The sequence below is a fragment of the Pezoporus flaviventris genome, unplaced genomic scaffold (genome assembly GCF_033815535.1).
Source record: "Pezoporus flaviventris isolate CSIRO_AGI_PZ_B2104156 unplaced genomic scaffold, CSIRO_AGI_Pfla_v1 ptg000002l, whole genome shotgun sequence".
Lineage (NCBI taxonomy): Eukaryota > Metazoa > Chordata > Aves > Psittaciformes > Psittacidae > Pezoporus > Pezoporus flaviventris.
In genome coordinates this window covers 42,734,659-42,748,601 of record NW_026892550.1, presented here as the reverse complement: position 1 = coordinate 42,748,601, position 13,943 = coordinate 42,734,659, and the positions used below count along the sequence as shown (strand labels likewise).

The 13,943-nt window shown below is 40.1% G+C and overlaps 1 protein-coding gene across 3 annotated transcripts in view; it reads right to left on the bottom strand.

Annotated features, from left to right (window-relative positions):
• Window positions 1–13,943, bottom strand: part of DCHS2 (dachsous cadherin-related 2) — a 112,371-nt gene that overhangs the window by 59,144 nt on the left and 39,284 nt on the right. For all 3 annotated transcript variants that reach the window (XM_061476177.1, XM_061476184.1, XM_061476170.1), the window contains exons 2-3: window positions 7,990–8,181; window positions 926–1,157 (exon numbers count right to left, since the gene is read on the bottom strand). In XM_061476177.1, the coding sequence (XP_061332161.1) occupies window positions 926–1,157; window positions 7,990–8,181 (424 nt within the window). The remainder of the gene's footprint in view (window positions 1–925; window positions 1,158–7,989; window positions 8,182–13,943) is intronic.

The window sequence follows — 13,943 nt, the reverse complement described above, 5'->3', positions numbered from 1 at the left end:
TACGACAGCCCTAAATATTCTTATAACATATAAAATAATCCTCTGTACCATGACCATCACAAAACAAAACCACTGATTAGGATACATTCATATGGAAAGGCTGGCTCTCAAGTAAAATGGTAGCCGCAGTTTAGATACCCTCTCTCTGAAAGGTGTGGTGGACATTTATAAATACACTGCTCTTGTTCTTTCTAGCTGATCTTGATAAGTATCTTAAAGTTAGAAAGCAGACTACAGGGGCTGCTTTATGGCCTTGGGAAAAATAATTCAATCTGTGAGATTCACCCATCTTCAAAACCATTCAACCAGGTTTGCTTTTACCATAGTTGTTTTCTTGCTCTCTTCATCACTCCTTCATTGAATCTCTCCAGAAACCAGAAGAACAAAGAGCCACATCATGAAGCAAAACACAGAAAAAGATATTTACAAAGCTAATCACTGAGTCAAGCAGGGAGGCAGCTGGACATTATGACTGAGCAGAATGGGGACTTATTCTAGCACAGTGTGAGGAAAGAAGATTATGACAGAAAGAGAGAGATGAAATGAAAGCATTTTGAAGGGTCTTTCATTGCTCCTCAAGAGTAAGACCTAAACATTTCAGGAATTCAAATGTTATTACAAAAAAATAAAGTTTTTATTATTTCTTACAATTTTGAATATATTTAAGGCTGAAAATAGAGGGTAAGTGGTATACTGCTTGTTCTGTGTTGTAATGGCATGTACTATGTTTCCCATTCTCCTATTTGTTTCAGTGAATGCAAAGGTTTTATTTTAAACCTAAATCCTCCAACTTCCTCTAGAATTATTTTCGATTAGGATATAAGTTTCAACTGTATGACCTGACTCCAAATAAAAAAAGCATCAGCAAGGAAAAGCTACATGCTGTATATTTATAGCCTTTGTGAAACATAGACTCATACGATACCTGTGGATGCATCTACTGTGAAAAAAGAAGAAAATTCTCCCGGGACCAGTTCGTACATGACAGCACCATATATTCCCGAATCTCTGTCTGTAGCAACAACGTTGATGATCTCTGTTCCTGGCTTTGTGTGACTGCTGATGCTCGTCACATAGACAGCTTGTTCAAAAACAGGATGATTATCATTAATATCTTCTATCTCAATGCGAACAAAAGCCTGGGCACTCAGCCCACCCTGTTGGATAAATCAGAAGAGATAAAACCAAAAACACAAGGTCAATTTTAAAAGTGTACACAATAAGATGCTGCACATCTGTTTTCAGCCCATCATTAGGAACAGAACATGCTGCAATACTGAGCAATGAAAATGTCAATTAAAAGCAACTTCTGGTATTTATAATACCCCAAAATACTACATTTAGGCAAGCTAAATGCTCAGAACAACTCCAGTGGGCTGATAGACTACACTAAATTCAAATTCTTATATTGGCGAGGCCTGAACACAAAGTTATTTTTGTTAATACTAATGAGCAGCACACAGGTTAAAACCCTTACTAGTCTAACCTCACTTGTTTTTACTGTAGTCACCTACACATCACTTATTCTTTCACAGATAAAAGTCAGGGCTTTCTGCCCCAGAAACACATGCCCCTCAGGTGATTGTGTTGCTCCAGTAAAGTGGGAATAACTTTTATCTTTGAGTCTGACTTAAAAGCATGAGCATCATGACAGCAAATTTGAGGCTTTTTCAACTGCTGGTTAGGAACACAGAGAGTGTAGAACAGTCAAAAGCTGATCTGTCAGGCTCCTGCCTGCAAGAGCCAGCCTCAATTTACCACCCTGAGAGGTTCAAGCAGTACTGCTCATGCAATGTGTGTGCCTATACATATATGTTTATTTGCTTATACATAAGTGTGCGCATATATATTTCTCTATATATGCACATGTGCTTGTCTATATACCCACATTCATTTTGTGTACACAGAGACAAAACAAATACCAAATTCGACTAAAGCACATAGCTGCAACCAGTTTGTTAATGTAAAATTCATAACTGATTCCATAAAATTATTTCCAGCACATTTTTGATTTTACAGGGAAAGAGATCTCACCATGCTTTCTAGGGGGCCTGGCTCAACTTCCCTGCTCTTGTTTCTTTTCCCTACACAAAGAGCTGGGAAAACAGTGAAGCCTTGGTCACAGCTTCAGCACCATACTTCTTTCCAATCCCAGCCCAACCACTGAGCTGCTCTCCACACAGTTGATATGCCCACCAAGAGCGCACTAAAATACCACCTGGGCAGCCACAGGGCAATACTTACCTTTGCTCTGCAGTGAAACCAGAGAAACAAGGAGCAACTGCAAGTTGGCTTCTCAAACTATGCCACAGCAAAATCACAATTGGCCATGGCAAAGCACTGAAACAACAATTTACTTCTCAGAGGCACTACCTCGCACTCCCTGTGGACTCCCTCCATCAGTTTCGAGGGTCTGATATTTCCAAGGTTATTTTATAGCCATAACTACCAACATTTTTACAAGAAATCTGCTCTGTTGTGGCACAGCTAATGTAGTGGGGCACTGACATGTACAATGGAGGCACAAAACTGCACACGTATATATAGCCTGCATGTGCTGTATGCAGTACATTAAGATACAGATGGAGGAAGAATCCTGTGCTCTTCAAAGTCACACTGAGCATGCTGTACTCATGCCAATTAGTCACTTACAGAAACCGCTGACACAGATCAGATGTTGGTGGCTATACATAACAGGTCATGCTGAGCTCGCCCAAACTTAATTTTGCAGTCACAGGAGTTATGATACGAGAAAAATAACTAGGCTGCATATTTCTTCAGTCTAATTATTCATACCAATTATTTTCAAACCTGACCTTCAGGAAACTATCCAATGATTCAGATGGATGCTACTCCTTTAGACTTGCTCTATAGAGGCGACAATCTTCCCAAAAAGTATTTTTGAGGATTTTGTTCTTATGTCCACAGGTTCAGACTTACTCTGGGGTTAAAAATACTATCAGCATTCTCTTCCACATTTCCATTGGGATTTTTGCTTTGTTCTGTTTTGTTTTTTCTATTCCATGTTGTAATATTATATCTGCTGGGTGGCAGTAACATGCCCATGAAGGCTCAAGTATGTAGAAAATCAAGATCCTGTGCATCACATGTCTGTGCTTCAACTGCAAACTAGGAGATCAGGTCCAGATCCTCCCGGCACACTTGGGTTTTCTTATGAAGAAAATAAGGCATGCTTCCAGAGCTCACACTGCTGCAGAGGCATCCAGCAGCCAGGACACATGCCTGGGGACCAGGGCTACCTTCAGTCTCAGAACTACTGAAACAGCCATAAAATCCTGAACCCTGTGTTGATATGGAGATGTGAAGACATAGCAGGCTCATGGCCAAGACATCAACCCCACTTCATTGCAAGTCCCTTACCCAATACCATGATTTCCATAGGAAGGAAAACCTGCACAGGAGCTAAGGGGTGAGAGTGGGGGAGTGCTTTGTTAACTGTCAGAGGATGCTCTGTGGCTCCACGGAATTTTTAAGGCAGCAGGGAAAAGGAAGAAGTGAGGTCAAAAGCAAAAAGCATCTAAAAGGATGGTTGGAACAGCATGAAACCAATCTGCAAGAGCTCATCAGAATTTGTGTTAAACTGCTTCTGCCAAGTTTCATTATGCTACACAGACATCAAAAAAACAAACCAAACCAACCCAACCCCACCTACCATTCACCAGCCAAATTGTATTTATCCTATAGAATCATAGAACAGTTAGGGTTGGAAAGGGCCTTAAGATCAAGTTCCAACCCTCGTGCCATGGGTAGGGACACCTCACACTAAGCCGTGCCACCCAAGGCTCTGTCCAACCTGGCCTTGAACACCAACAGGGATGGAGCATTCATAACTTCCCTGGGCAACCCATTCCAGTGCCTCATCATTCTTACAGGAAAGAACTTCTTCCATATATGCAATCTAAACTTTCCCTGTTTAAGTTTGAACCCATTACCCCTCATCATATCACTACAGTCCCTAATGAAGAGTCCCTCCTCAGCATCCCTATAGGCCCTCTTCGATACTGGAAGGCTGCTATGAGGTCTCCTCGCAGCCTTCTCTTCTCCAGGCTGAACAGCCCCAACTTTCTCAGCCTGTCTTCATATGGGAGGTGCTCCAGCCCCCTGATCATCCTCATGGCCCTCCTCTGGACTTGTTCCAACAGTTCCATGTCCTTTTTATGTTGAGGACACCAGAACTGCACACAATACTCCAGGTGAGGTCTCACAAGAGCAGAGTAGAGGGGCAGGATCACCTCCTTCGACCTGCTGCTCACGCTCCTTTTGATGCAGCTCAGGATACGGTTGGCTTTCTGGGCTGCGAGCGCACACTGAAGCCGGCTCATGTTCATTTTCTCATCAACCAACACCCTCAAGTCCTTCTCCGCAGGGCTGCTCTGAATCTCTTCTTTGCCCAACCTGCAGCTGTGCCTGGGATTGCTCCAACCCAGGTGTAGGACCTTGCACTTGTCATGGTTAAACTTCATAAGGTTGGCATCAGCCCACCTCACAAGTGTGTCAAGGTCCCTCTGGATGGCATTCCTTCCCTCCAGGGTATCAACCGAACCACACAGCTTGGTGTCATCGGCAAACTTGCTGAGGGCGCACTCAATCCCACTGTCCATGTCAGCGACAAAGATGTTAAACAAGACCAGTCCCAACACTGATCCCTGAGGGACCTATGTGTTATGTAAAGACTGCAAAGTCTTCAGAAATTGATTAAGTATCTGGGGGAATCAAATCTCTCAGAAGACAGACCAAATTTTATTATGGAGACAGAACGTTCTTTCCTGAAGCAGCGGTGTATTCTCTCACATGAATCAAATTCAATATTAAGATGGGAAGAATACCCTGACTGTGCTCTGCAGTTTTCGGAACTTCTTGCCCCACTGATGAAAACAGTTGGTACACTGGCACATGTACTGCGCTATGTACAGAGGTGTTTGTTGCTGGCATTGGTCCATAACTGGTAGAAGCTCTCATAGGCTTAGGTCATCTAATTTTGCCCAGCCTTTGAAGAAAACCTGTGTGTGCCAGCTCACAGATGCAAGGTGGGACTCTCCTGAACACCCCTCACTGTTCACCAGCATCAAGATTATGCAACTCAGATTTTGGCTTTGAAGGCCAGACAAGTGTTGTCTGTAAGCAGGTAGTATAGTATAGATGCTGCTAGACAGAATATATATTAGCATTATTCCAATTAAATTTCTCTAGATTATGACAGATTAACAGCTGCAGTATACTGTTTATTTGGTTGGAAGAAAAAGAGAGGTGATGGGCATCATAAAAAATGCAAATGAATAAACAAGATGATTGAATTATGCAGGATACAAAGCAATAAAACTTGCTGCCATCCAGCAGCATAAATGTGTGTTGTTAAAAAAAAAATGTTTACAGTATGAAAATGAATTCACATTAAGCCTCACTAAGACAGGAATATATAAAACAAGCATGATAGGAAGCATGAATTTATGTATGTCATAGTTAGGAGACCGCCAAGCAAATAGGGAAGAACATACAATGGAGTGTCCATTTCAGTCATGTTGTGAAGGGAAACAAAAGAAGCCAAACAGAGGAATTGGAACATACAAGACCTAATTTTCACATAGTGAAGAACAAAAGAAGTACTGATTTTTTCCTCTATAATGCTTTCAAAACATGCAAATACTTTTACTGCAATCCCTGGTTTTCCATATTTTCCTTTCACAGGTCTTTATTTCACGGTACATCTGATCTAAACCTCTCAACTGCGTGTGGAGGTTCCCCAAGCAACATACCTTCTTCTAACTGGCTTTTTCCAGAGAAAGAAAAAAAAAACTTACAACATTAACATCTTTACAAGAAATTTTTGGCAGACTGTAAATTCAAAAACTCCCCAAATGCCAACTGAAACTCCTTCTGATCTGTCACAAGTGCACAAGGGTGCAGTCTGAATGTTGGGTGTCCCAGGCTGAGGTGGCATGTGGATCACTAAAGGGTCACCTCACTACTGGAACAGCTCTCAGTCTGCCACCGTTCAGAGACCCAGGAAGAAGGCTAGATGCAGAAGCTGTGGGATTCAGTGCAAACACCCTTCTATAAACCTAGCCTCGTAATTTATTTTCATATAAAAGCGTTTCAAGGAGGAATAACAAATATGCATGTGAAGTAAGTGACTGGGACTAAAACTGGTGCTGCCAACTGAAAAGGCTAATGCTAATATTATCATCAGTTGTGTTCCACTTAATCGGTGCTCCCAAAAGTTCTCAACGGGATGTTTATTTAACACCAGTTTAACAGAATCTTGCCTCTCCATGGGCTCTTGTGTGCAATTTTAGTTCTCCCATTACATTTTCTACACAATACATAAAAGACATGACCGACAAGTTCCAAAACCATGTAATGGAGTAGGCATGAACAGGTGGAGGAAACTAATAGTTTTGCCGTAAGAGAAACTGAGCACCAACTGCAAAATACTTCCTTTTCCTCCTCATTTCTAATTAACTTTGTTATTTTGTTTCCTTTCCATCTCTCCTCCCTGCTTTGTCAACAGTGACCCTTCAACTCTTCCTCTGTCTTTTCCATACACGTTTCTCCCCTGAACATACAATCTACTTTGAACCCCTCACCTAACTTCTTTGATCCATCAAAATCAGCAGTGGAATGCCAGGAGGTAAAATATCTTACTAAAATACCTACTAAAGGTGGAAAGTGGCTCTACAAAAATTCAGATATACTGAAAATTTTGGAAAGCTAATACTAAATTTTTAGGTGCTTTGGTATTTAAGTGTCAGATAAGCAAATTTTTAGAAAGAAATCAATGGGATCTATAAAGTGCTGACTTCCAATAAAAGATCAAGTCCTGCCTGTCACAGACAAGGCAATAGAAAATTGAACCCCTATTCCTATTATTGAGCTTCTGAAAACACAAGGTCTCTAAATGAAGATAAATGACAGATCAGTTTATAAAATAAATAGCCTATAGTATTTAATGCATATAGGATTTAATATGCATTGGCTGTTTTCCTTTAATTTTTGACATAAGATTTATCTCAAGAGCAATAATTTAACCAAAAACTGCATCAAGCTTTCTTCGTGTGAACCTATTTTCTTTCACATTTTCAAAATAATTTTCTGTCCCAGACCAGATATCTTAGAAACTTGTCAGAATTTGACTGCTGTTGTCCAGCTCTCACACAGCCTTTACTAATAAGACTAATCTGGATATTCCAGATACATGTACATGTTCTTTATGCTAATACAGCTTCAAAACATGTGAGTGAGAGAAAAAATGAAGGGATCAAGTACAGCAGAATACGTAATTTTCTGCTGCCATACACTGTAATAGTGTTTTACTCTTCAAGGCTTGGGTATCTGTACTCAGCTGTATGCTACAAAATTTTGCCCAGAAAGGAATTTTGAAGACAAAAATCACAAATTAGAGAAATTCCAAAATGGTCACATAGACTTACTTCTACTGTAAAGATTAGAGACAGGTCTGTATCATGAATACCTACTTCCAAGCATCAGATCTTGTAAAGTGGGAAAACTCAGACACGCCATTGCAGGTAGGCTGCACTCAGCCACAGCAGCAGCAATGGCACAAGCTAGCTACAAAGGACAAGGAATTTATCCAAGAAAATCACTGGCAGCCACGCAGCTCTAGGACAAGACACTGGTTTATTACTGCTGCAGTCATCTTGAAAGCAGAGGGCAGAGATTACCTGGAGCCCACCAGTCCTGAGAAGAGGAGAAAAATCCACACAGCCTAGAAATGGTTTTCAACAACTTCTTTAGGAGCAAATGTGGATTTCACAGCCAATTTTCTCAATTTGGGTTGATAAAAATTTATGGTTCACTAAGTATCACTTTCTGCCCTCTGCAATGATAAGAAATTTTATTCGAATTCATGCAACTTTCACATACTCATTACATTCTCATTTAGAAGTATACAGTCCATCCAAATTTGCAAATGCATTCACAAGTCTGGCAGTGTGGAAAGGTTAAACTTACCCCATCTGTAGCTTTTACTAAGAGATCGTAAGTGGTTGGATCTCCTTCTCTGTCAATGTCTTGAGAAACACAGATCTGACCAGTACGTGGGTCAATCTGGAAGGCTTTGGATTTCTCGTAATAATGAAATCCATCATAAAGGAAATACTCAATTTCACCAAACTGGTTGGCATCTGCATCTGTTGCCTTGACCTGCAGGTTAAAAGGAGATAAAAAATTAAGACAGTGAAACCATTACTCATTCATTCAAAAAATCACAGATACTTTGTTTTAAAGTTACCCGCTTGTGTTGTAAAAGCAAAAGAAATGCAAACACACTGCTACCTCAGCTGTCTGTCTGCAGTTTGCAAAATGATGACTCAGCTACTGACAGCATATTTATTGCAACAAGCACACAAGATCGATTAGACCTGTCTGTAACATGATTCGTTTATCTGTCAATAATTATCTGTCAAGTGAACTTCCTGTGACTGGAAAAGCCTCACATATTAAACCGTATCAGGAGGCCATACCTTAAGCTACTTTCCCTTCACATTATTTTTACCCATGGAGGTACTTCTTACAAAAACCATGACACACTTAGGTCAGAAAAGGGACATTCTTACCTTTTTTATTCTTTCTAAAAGACTCCCCAGAGCTTAACTTAGTTTCCATTTGAAAGAGGGCTTGGTGGCACAGTGATTCATACAAGTTAAGGACCGGAGGGGGTGTTTTAATCTCCAGTCATCTCTCCAAGGAACCTGAGTTCTATCAACACAGCTAAACGTGACCATTGCATGTATGCACAGAACAAAGCAAGAGATGCAGACTACAGCAAGTCCCTGTGAGAGACTTAATTACCTTGCAAGCATAGACTTGCATGTAGCTGTATCTGCTGACTGACAAACAAGCCTAACACCTTTTCAGCTATATTAAGTACATCTATAAAGCAGCGTGAATTCTGCTGTAAATCCCAAACAAGACATGAAAACTCAGAGTAACTTTCAAGATGCTGTATTGCCTTCCTTCAGCTGAGTTTTGAAGGACTCATACAGCGTTACACAAACAGTACGAGGTTATGCTCTTTAACTGAATGAATGATTAAAGCACTGACTAGTCTAGAAAGTACAAAACCCCAACAGTTTAAAACCATCAGGTGATTATAAATTTTAATACAGAACTTACCCAAAGATTTTTTTCTAACAGAAATATTTTCCTTTTTACAAGACATGGGGGGAAACAGAAATCAACATACCTCTTAGATAGTTTAATAAATGTTTACCGTAGCAGTATATTTTGCCAATACCATATACATGTGGCCCTGCATGAGGCAAGGCTGAGATGTGGGCTTGTTCATGGTGGAGAAGGCTTGGAGTGGGGGATTTGATAAGTGCCCTCCTGTGCCCTAGAGGAGATTATCAAAAAGACAACACTAGGCTCTGTTCTCAGGGACTGTCTGTCTGCAGGGCAGCAGATGAGGAAACAGTAATCACAAGCTTAAGCTGCCGAGGTACCAGCTAGACCTAAGGCAGTATTTACTGTGAAGATGATTCAGCACTAGAAAAGGCTCCCTGCCCAGAGGGGCTGGGGTCTCCATCCTTAGAGTTTTGAAATCAAAGGTAACACAGCCCTGAGCAGCCAGGGTTGTGGCAAAGACCTCCTGCTGATCCCTACACCCACAGCAGGGCCAAGGAATAAAATGCTGCCCAGCTGCATTAGCACTGCAACACAGCAGTGCTGCTTCACCAGCCACCAAAAGTCAAGTCAGCAGGATGCTTGAGTGTGAAACTCTTGCTCTTTGGCTGAGAGGTGGATTGGTTAAATACGTACTTGATAAACAGAACAGTTTTGTATATTGTGCCCTCACTTTTATTGCTCTAAGATCTCTGATAACAAAACATTATGTGCTGAGTTTGGCTCTTCTCTGGCATGTTCTATGATGAAAGCTTTCACTTACACTTGCAAACAACCTGGAAGAAAATAATTTATAAAAACATGCATACATTAAGAGAGACAGTATTTTTAGTTCTGTAATTTGGAGATACTTAAAGGCTTTCTCCTTCTCAGCTGGTTTAATTTTCTACTCACTTTTTGATGATAAATCCTGTGTTTTTTCCATCAGCCTACTTGCACAAAGTACTGAAGTACAATGCCTTAAGAGAGCTTTGGAAACCTTATTGTCGCAAAGCCCAAGAGTTAGTACAGCTGGGAGTTCAAAGAGGAGGCCTGTGCCAGCCATTGCCTACACATGGTCTGTTAAAGTGAGACTCACAGGCATCTACCACAGACAGGGCAAAGGTAGAGGTCTGCACATGACTGCCCATAAAGATAAACATCTGGCATGGTTTTAGGCATGGTTTCAAAAAAGACCAAGCAGGACAGGCCAGGGACTATTGCTAGCAGTAAGTTTGGATGAGGTCATCCTGTTTTGGGATGTAAATTAATTTAGCTGCAGAGACCCAAGCTGTGCCTGGTCATATGGCCTTAGTGCCCCAGAACACCCTTTGTCTGCTTCTCCTAGTAGTACAAACATGGACTTAGAGAGCAGTCAGTGCTTTCATCGCACACTCGCTTTTTTGCCCACAGAGGAATTGTTTTGGCACGAAGATACTGAACTGGGACTGAATTAAAACCAAATGAATGAAACATGCCTTGGAAAGTCTGAAAATCATAGAAGTGGGGAAAGGGAAACCATGTAAAAAGTGCCAAGGCAAATTATAAAGCTAAATGTTACTCTAGACCAGTTACTTCAGTCAGAATTTAAAAATGACAGCTAGCCCAAAAGATGCACATGTTATTTCAATTATTTTTTTGCTTGTTGTGGTTTACTATTTGTTTATTTTTAAGCACCCTGTGGACTTCTCCACTTCTGCATGGGATGCTTAAGATTTGCTGTCTTTCAGAAGAGGTATCATTGTGACTGTAATTGGACCACATACTCCAATGCATTCCTCCCCCAAGAAAAAAATGTCTTCTCATAGCACTGAGGGCCATTATAGCAGAGTTGCTGCGGCTGCAAATAGAAAGCTCCTCCAGGGGAGCCCTGAGTTTACAGAGCCCTTCATGCCCCTTTCACACCCTTGCAGCTTGCATCCCATGGCTTCAGCAGAGGGTGCAACGTGCAGTCACTCCTGACCCCAGTCCAACCACTTGTTCTGGGTAAGTCAAAAGCAGAACTCACACTCAACTTCAGCAGAACAAAGATTTGGCCCTAAAAATTCTCTACAGCTGTATATAAATCAAATCTACAACACACGTATTTCACCAGCCTTGTACTTTGTTATTTCTATCATAAAAAATAATAAACCATAAGTCTAGTGTGCTCTTGGTACTCTGCCATTTGGCCCTTATAAGAAAAGTATTGCAGTTTATTTCTCATGCCTGAAATATAATATGGGTGACAATACTGAAATGTTCTGTCTCCCTGTGCCTGCACACGGTTACGTACGCTAACATTTATGTCTGCAATTGAGCATGAGTGATTAATTACAGGTGTGAAATTCAAGGGTATTGTTAGAAGTTTAACCCACCAACTTGTTTTATTTCTGGTAAATTATGCAGTGCTCAGACACTGAACAGCACATGCAAAGGCATAATGAGTAACAAATTTGAATAAAAATGCTGTAGTTCAAAGTAATACAAATTTGAGAGTCTAATTGGGTTCACCTTCAACTACTTTAATCACCTCTCAGGCAGCAGAACAAAGTGGCATCAATTTCTGCATTATAAAAATATGATCTTTCTCCCTGTAAAAGTCCTTCACATCCATTCAATTTCCACCCACATTAAATGGGTCCTTTTTTAATCACTCACCGTGGAACCTTTGATCTGAAGAGGGAAGAATCTGGAATTAAAAGTGAATTAAAAGTTTACAGTAGCAGACAGAGCTGATGTTGAACGGCACTACACTTGAGGTCAGGGAAACAATTAACTGTTATGACTGAATCATAGAATCATTTAGGTGGAAAAGACCCTCAAGATCATCAAAGCTGTTTTAGAAGGTGAAAACCTGTAACAAATTCAAGTTTTCTGACACAGTTAAGAGACCAAGTCATCACAGATTTTAGAATTTGCAGCAGTCACTGTCCAAAACACATCAGGTTATCACAGCGTACTGCAAGAAGTACTAATCCTACAGAGTATTGCAGTAGTTAAATGCCAAAGAGCTGTGAATTATAGCAGTTCAAACAGGAGGAAATGAAGGAAGAAGCAGGAATTTTCACAGTGGATTAATCAAGGGTGTTGTATGTCAACAACATCACAGAGGTGATAGAGCTGAAAGGATTTATATGCCTTGAAGATGTGGGAGGCAAGAGAGTACCAAATCTGTAACGTATCTTTTCTGACAGGCTGAATATGAGATTGAGATCTAGGAGAAAAGAAGGGGATAAAAAAGAGGGCTATGCTCACAGGACCTTTCTCATTCTTTCACTAAATATGTTTTCAGTACACTAAGTTGAAGATTGTCATATTAAAGAGTGTAAACTTAGGAATAAGTAACTACAGGACAAAGTATATCCAAAAGAATCATTTTTAAAAGCCAACAAAAGTCATGGTATGGCCACCTACTGGCTGGACTTCTGTCATGCTTTCTGTAGCCTACTCCTTTAGACAGTTTTTACACTGTCTAGACAGCAAATCCATTATAGAAAAGAAAGTTTCTTCTGTCCTGCTGACACTACCAATAAGGTAACAAATGGCCAGAATGCAGACATTCTCCCAGGAGGAGGAAAAAGGGGGACCTAGAGAAATCCCATGGAAAACAATTAAAAAAAGAGCTGATCAGTCTATGTGATGCTCAAACAGACCAGCCCATGAGAAGAATAAATGGTAGAAACTGGTAGACACCAAAGGTTGCAAGAAGATAAGGAAAGAAAATTAGTGCTGGAAGCGCAGAAATAACCTTCCATTTGCATATGGGAAAAGAGGCTGATCTCAGAGAAAAGAAAGTAAAGGGAATCACTGTATAATTAATTAACATCACCTAAATGTACATTTAATCCTATAATACCTGTACAGGTTTGAATGGTGAACAAAATGCTGACAATACACTTAAATAGGAGGGGACAGAAATATTTTTTTCAGTGCTATGCTAAGGAAGGAGAGACTTCAGAGCTTGTAGAAAGCAAACGCTTGTCAGATCCTCAGCTGGTTCCCTTCACTTCAGCAGAACAATGACAACTCAGCAATGGGCAATATGTCCTTTTATTTTACATGCATGAAACAGTGTTATCAATAAATGATTAGTAAACAAGATCATAAAGAATTATATCAGCTCCTAAAGCCCAGATTCCCTTAAATGGTTTGGTTTAGTGTTTAAAACAAAGTCATCCCCCCTCCCTTTTAAATTTATTTTTCATTTCCACTCTTTAAAAATCCTCAAGCATATATTGAACAGGGCCACTTCAGTATCAACAGATTAAAATGAAGTTCCTGTCTACAGATCTTACTTTCTTTACTTTCTTTTCTAGGCATTTGTTTCCTGGTTTATATTAGCTGAACATACACTGAAAAGCAGAGCAAATATTTTGTGTTATATGCAAAATGGAGAAAACACTTGTGCACACAAAACCACATCAGAAAAAACAATCTTATTAACTGTGCAGATCAAAAATTAAGAATCTATACAAAGACTATTTCTAGGATTTAGAGTATGCAGCCTGAAAGATGACTGTTCTGCAACACTGAATTTCACATGTGAGTGACCAGAATTAATTTTATGGCTTTCAGCTAGACAACATAAAAGTAGGCTGTGATGAGAAAGAGCAGACAGTTTGCCAAATAACTTATGACAGTGGTCATCTCAGATAGCAGTTAAATGAGACTAAAAATAATATTAGATCAATTTTTTTATGACTTAAGAATTGCTCCCATAACACATTTTTGTCAAGTTTACTCCACTTAATTTCAGCTAACCAATATGTAGCTTTTATAGCTCATAAAATCTGTTTGGAGGGACTCAGTGCCAGAGCATA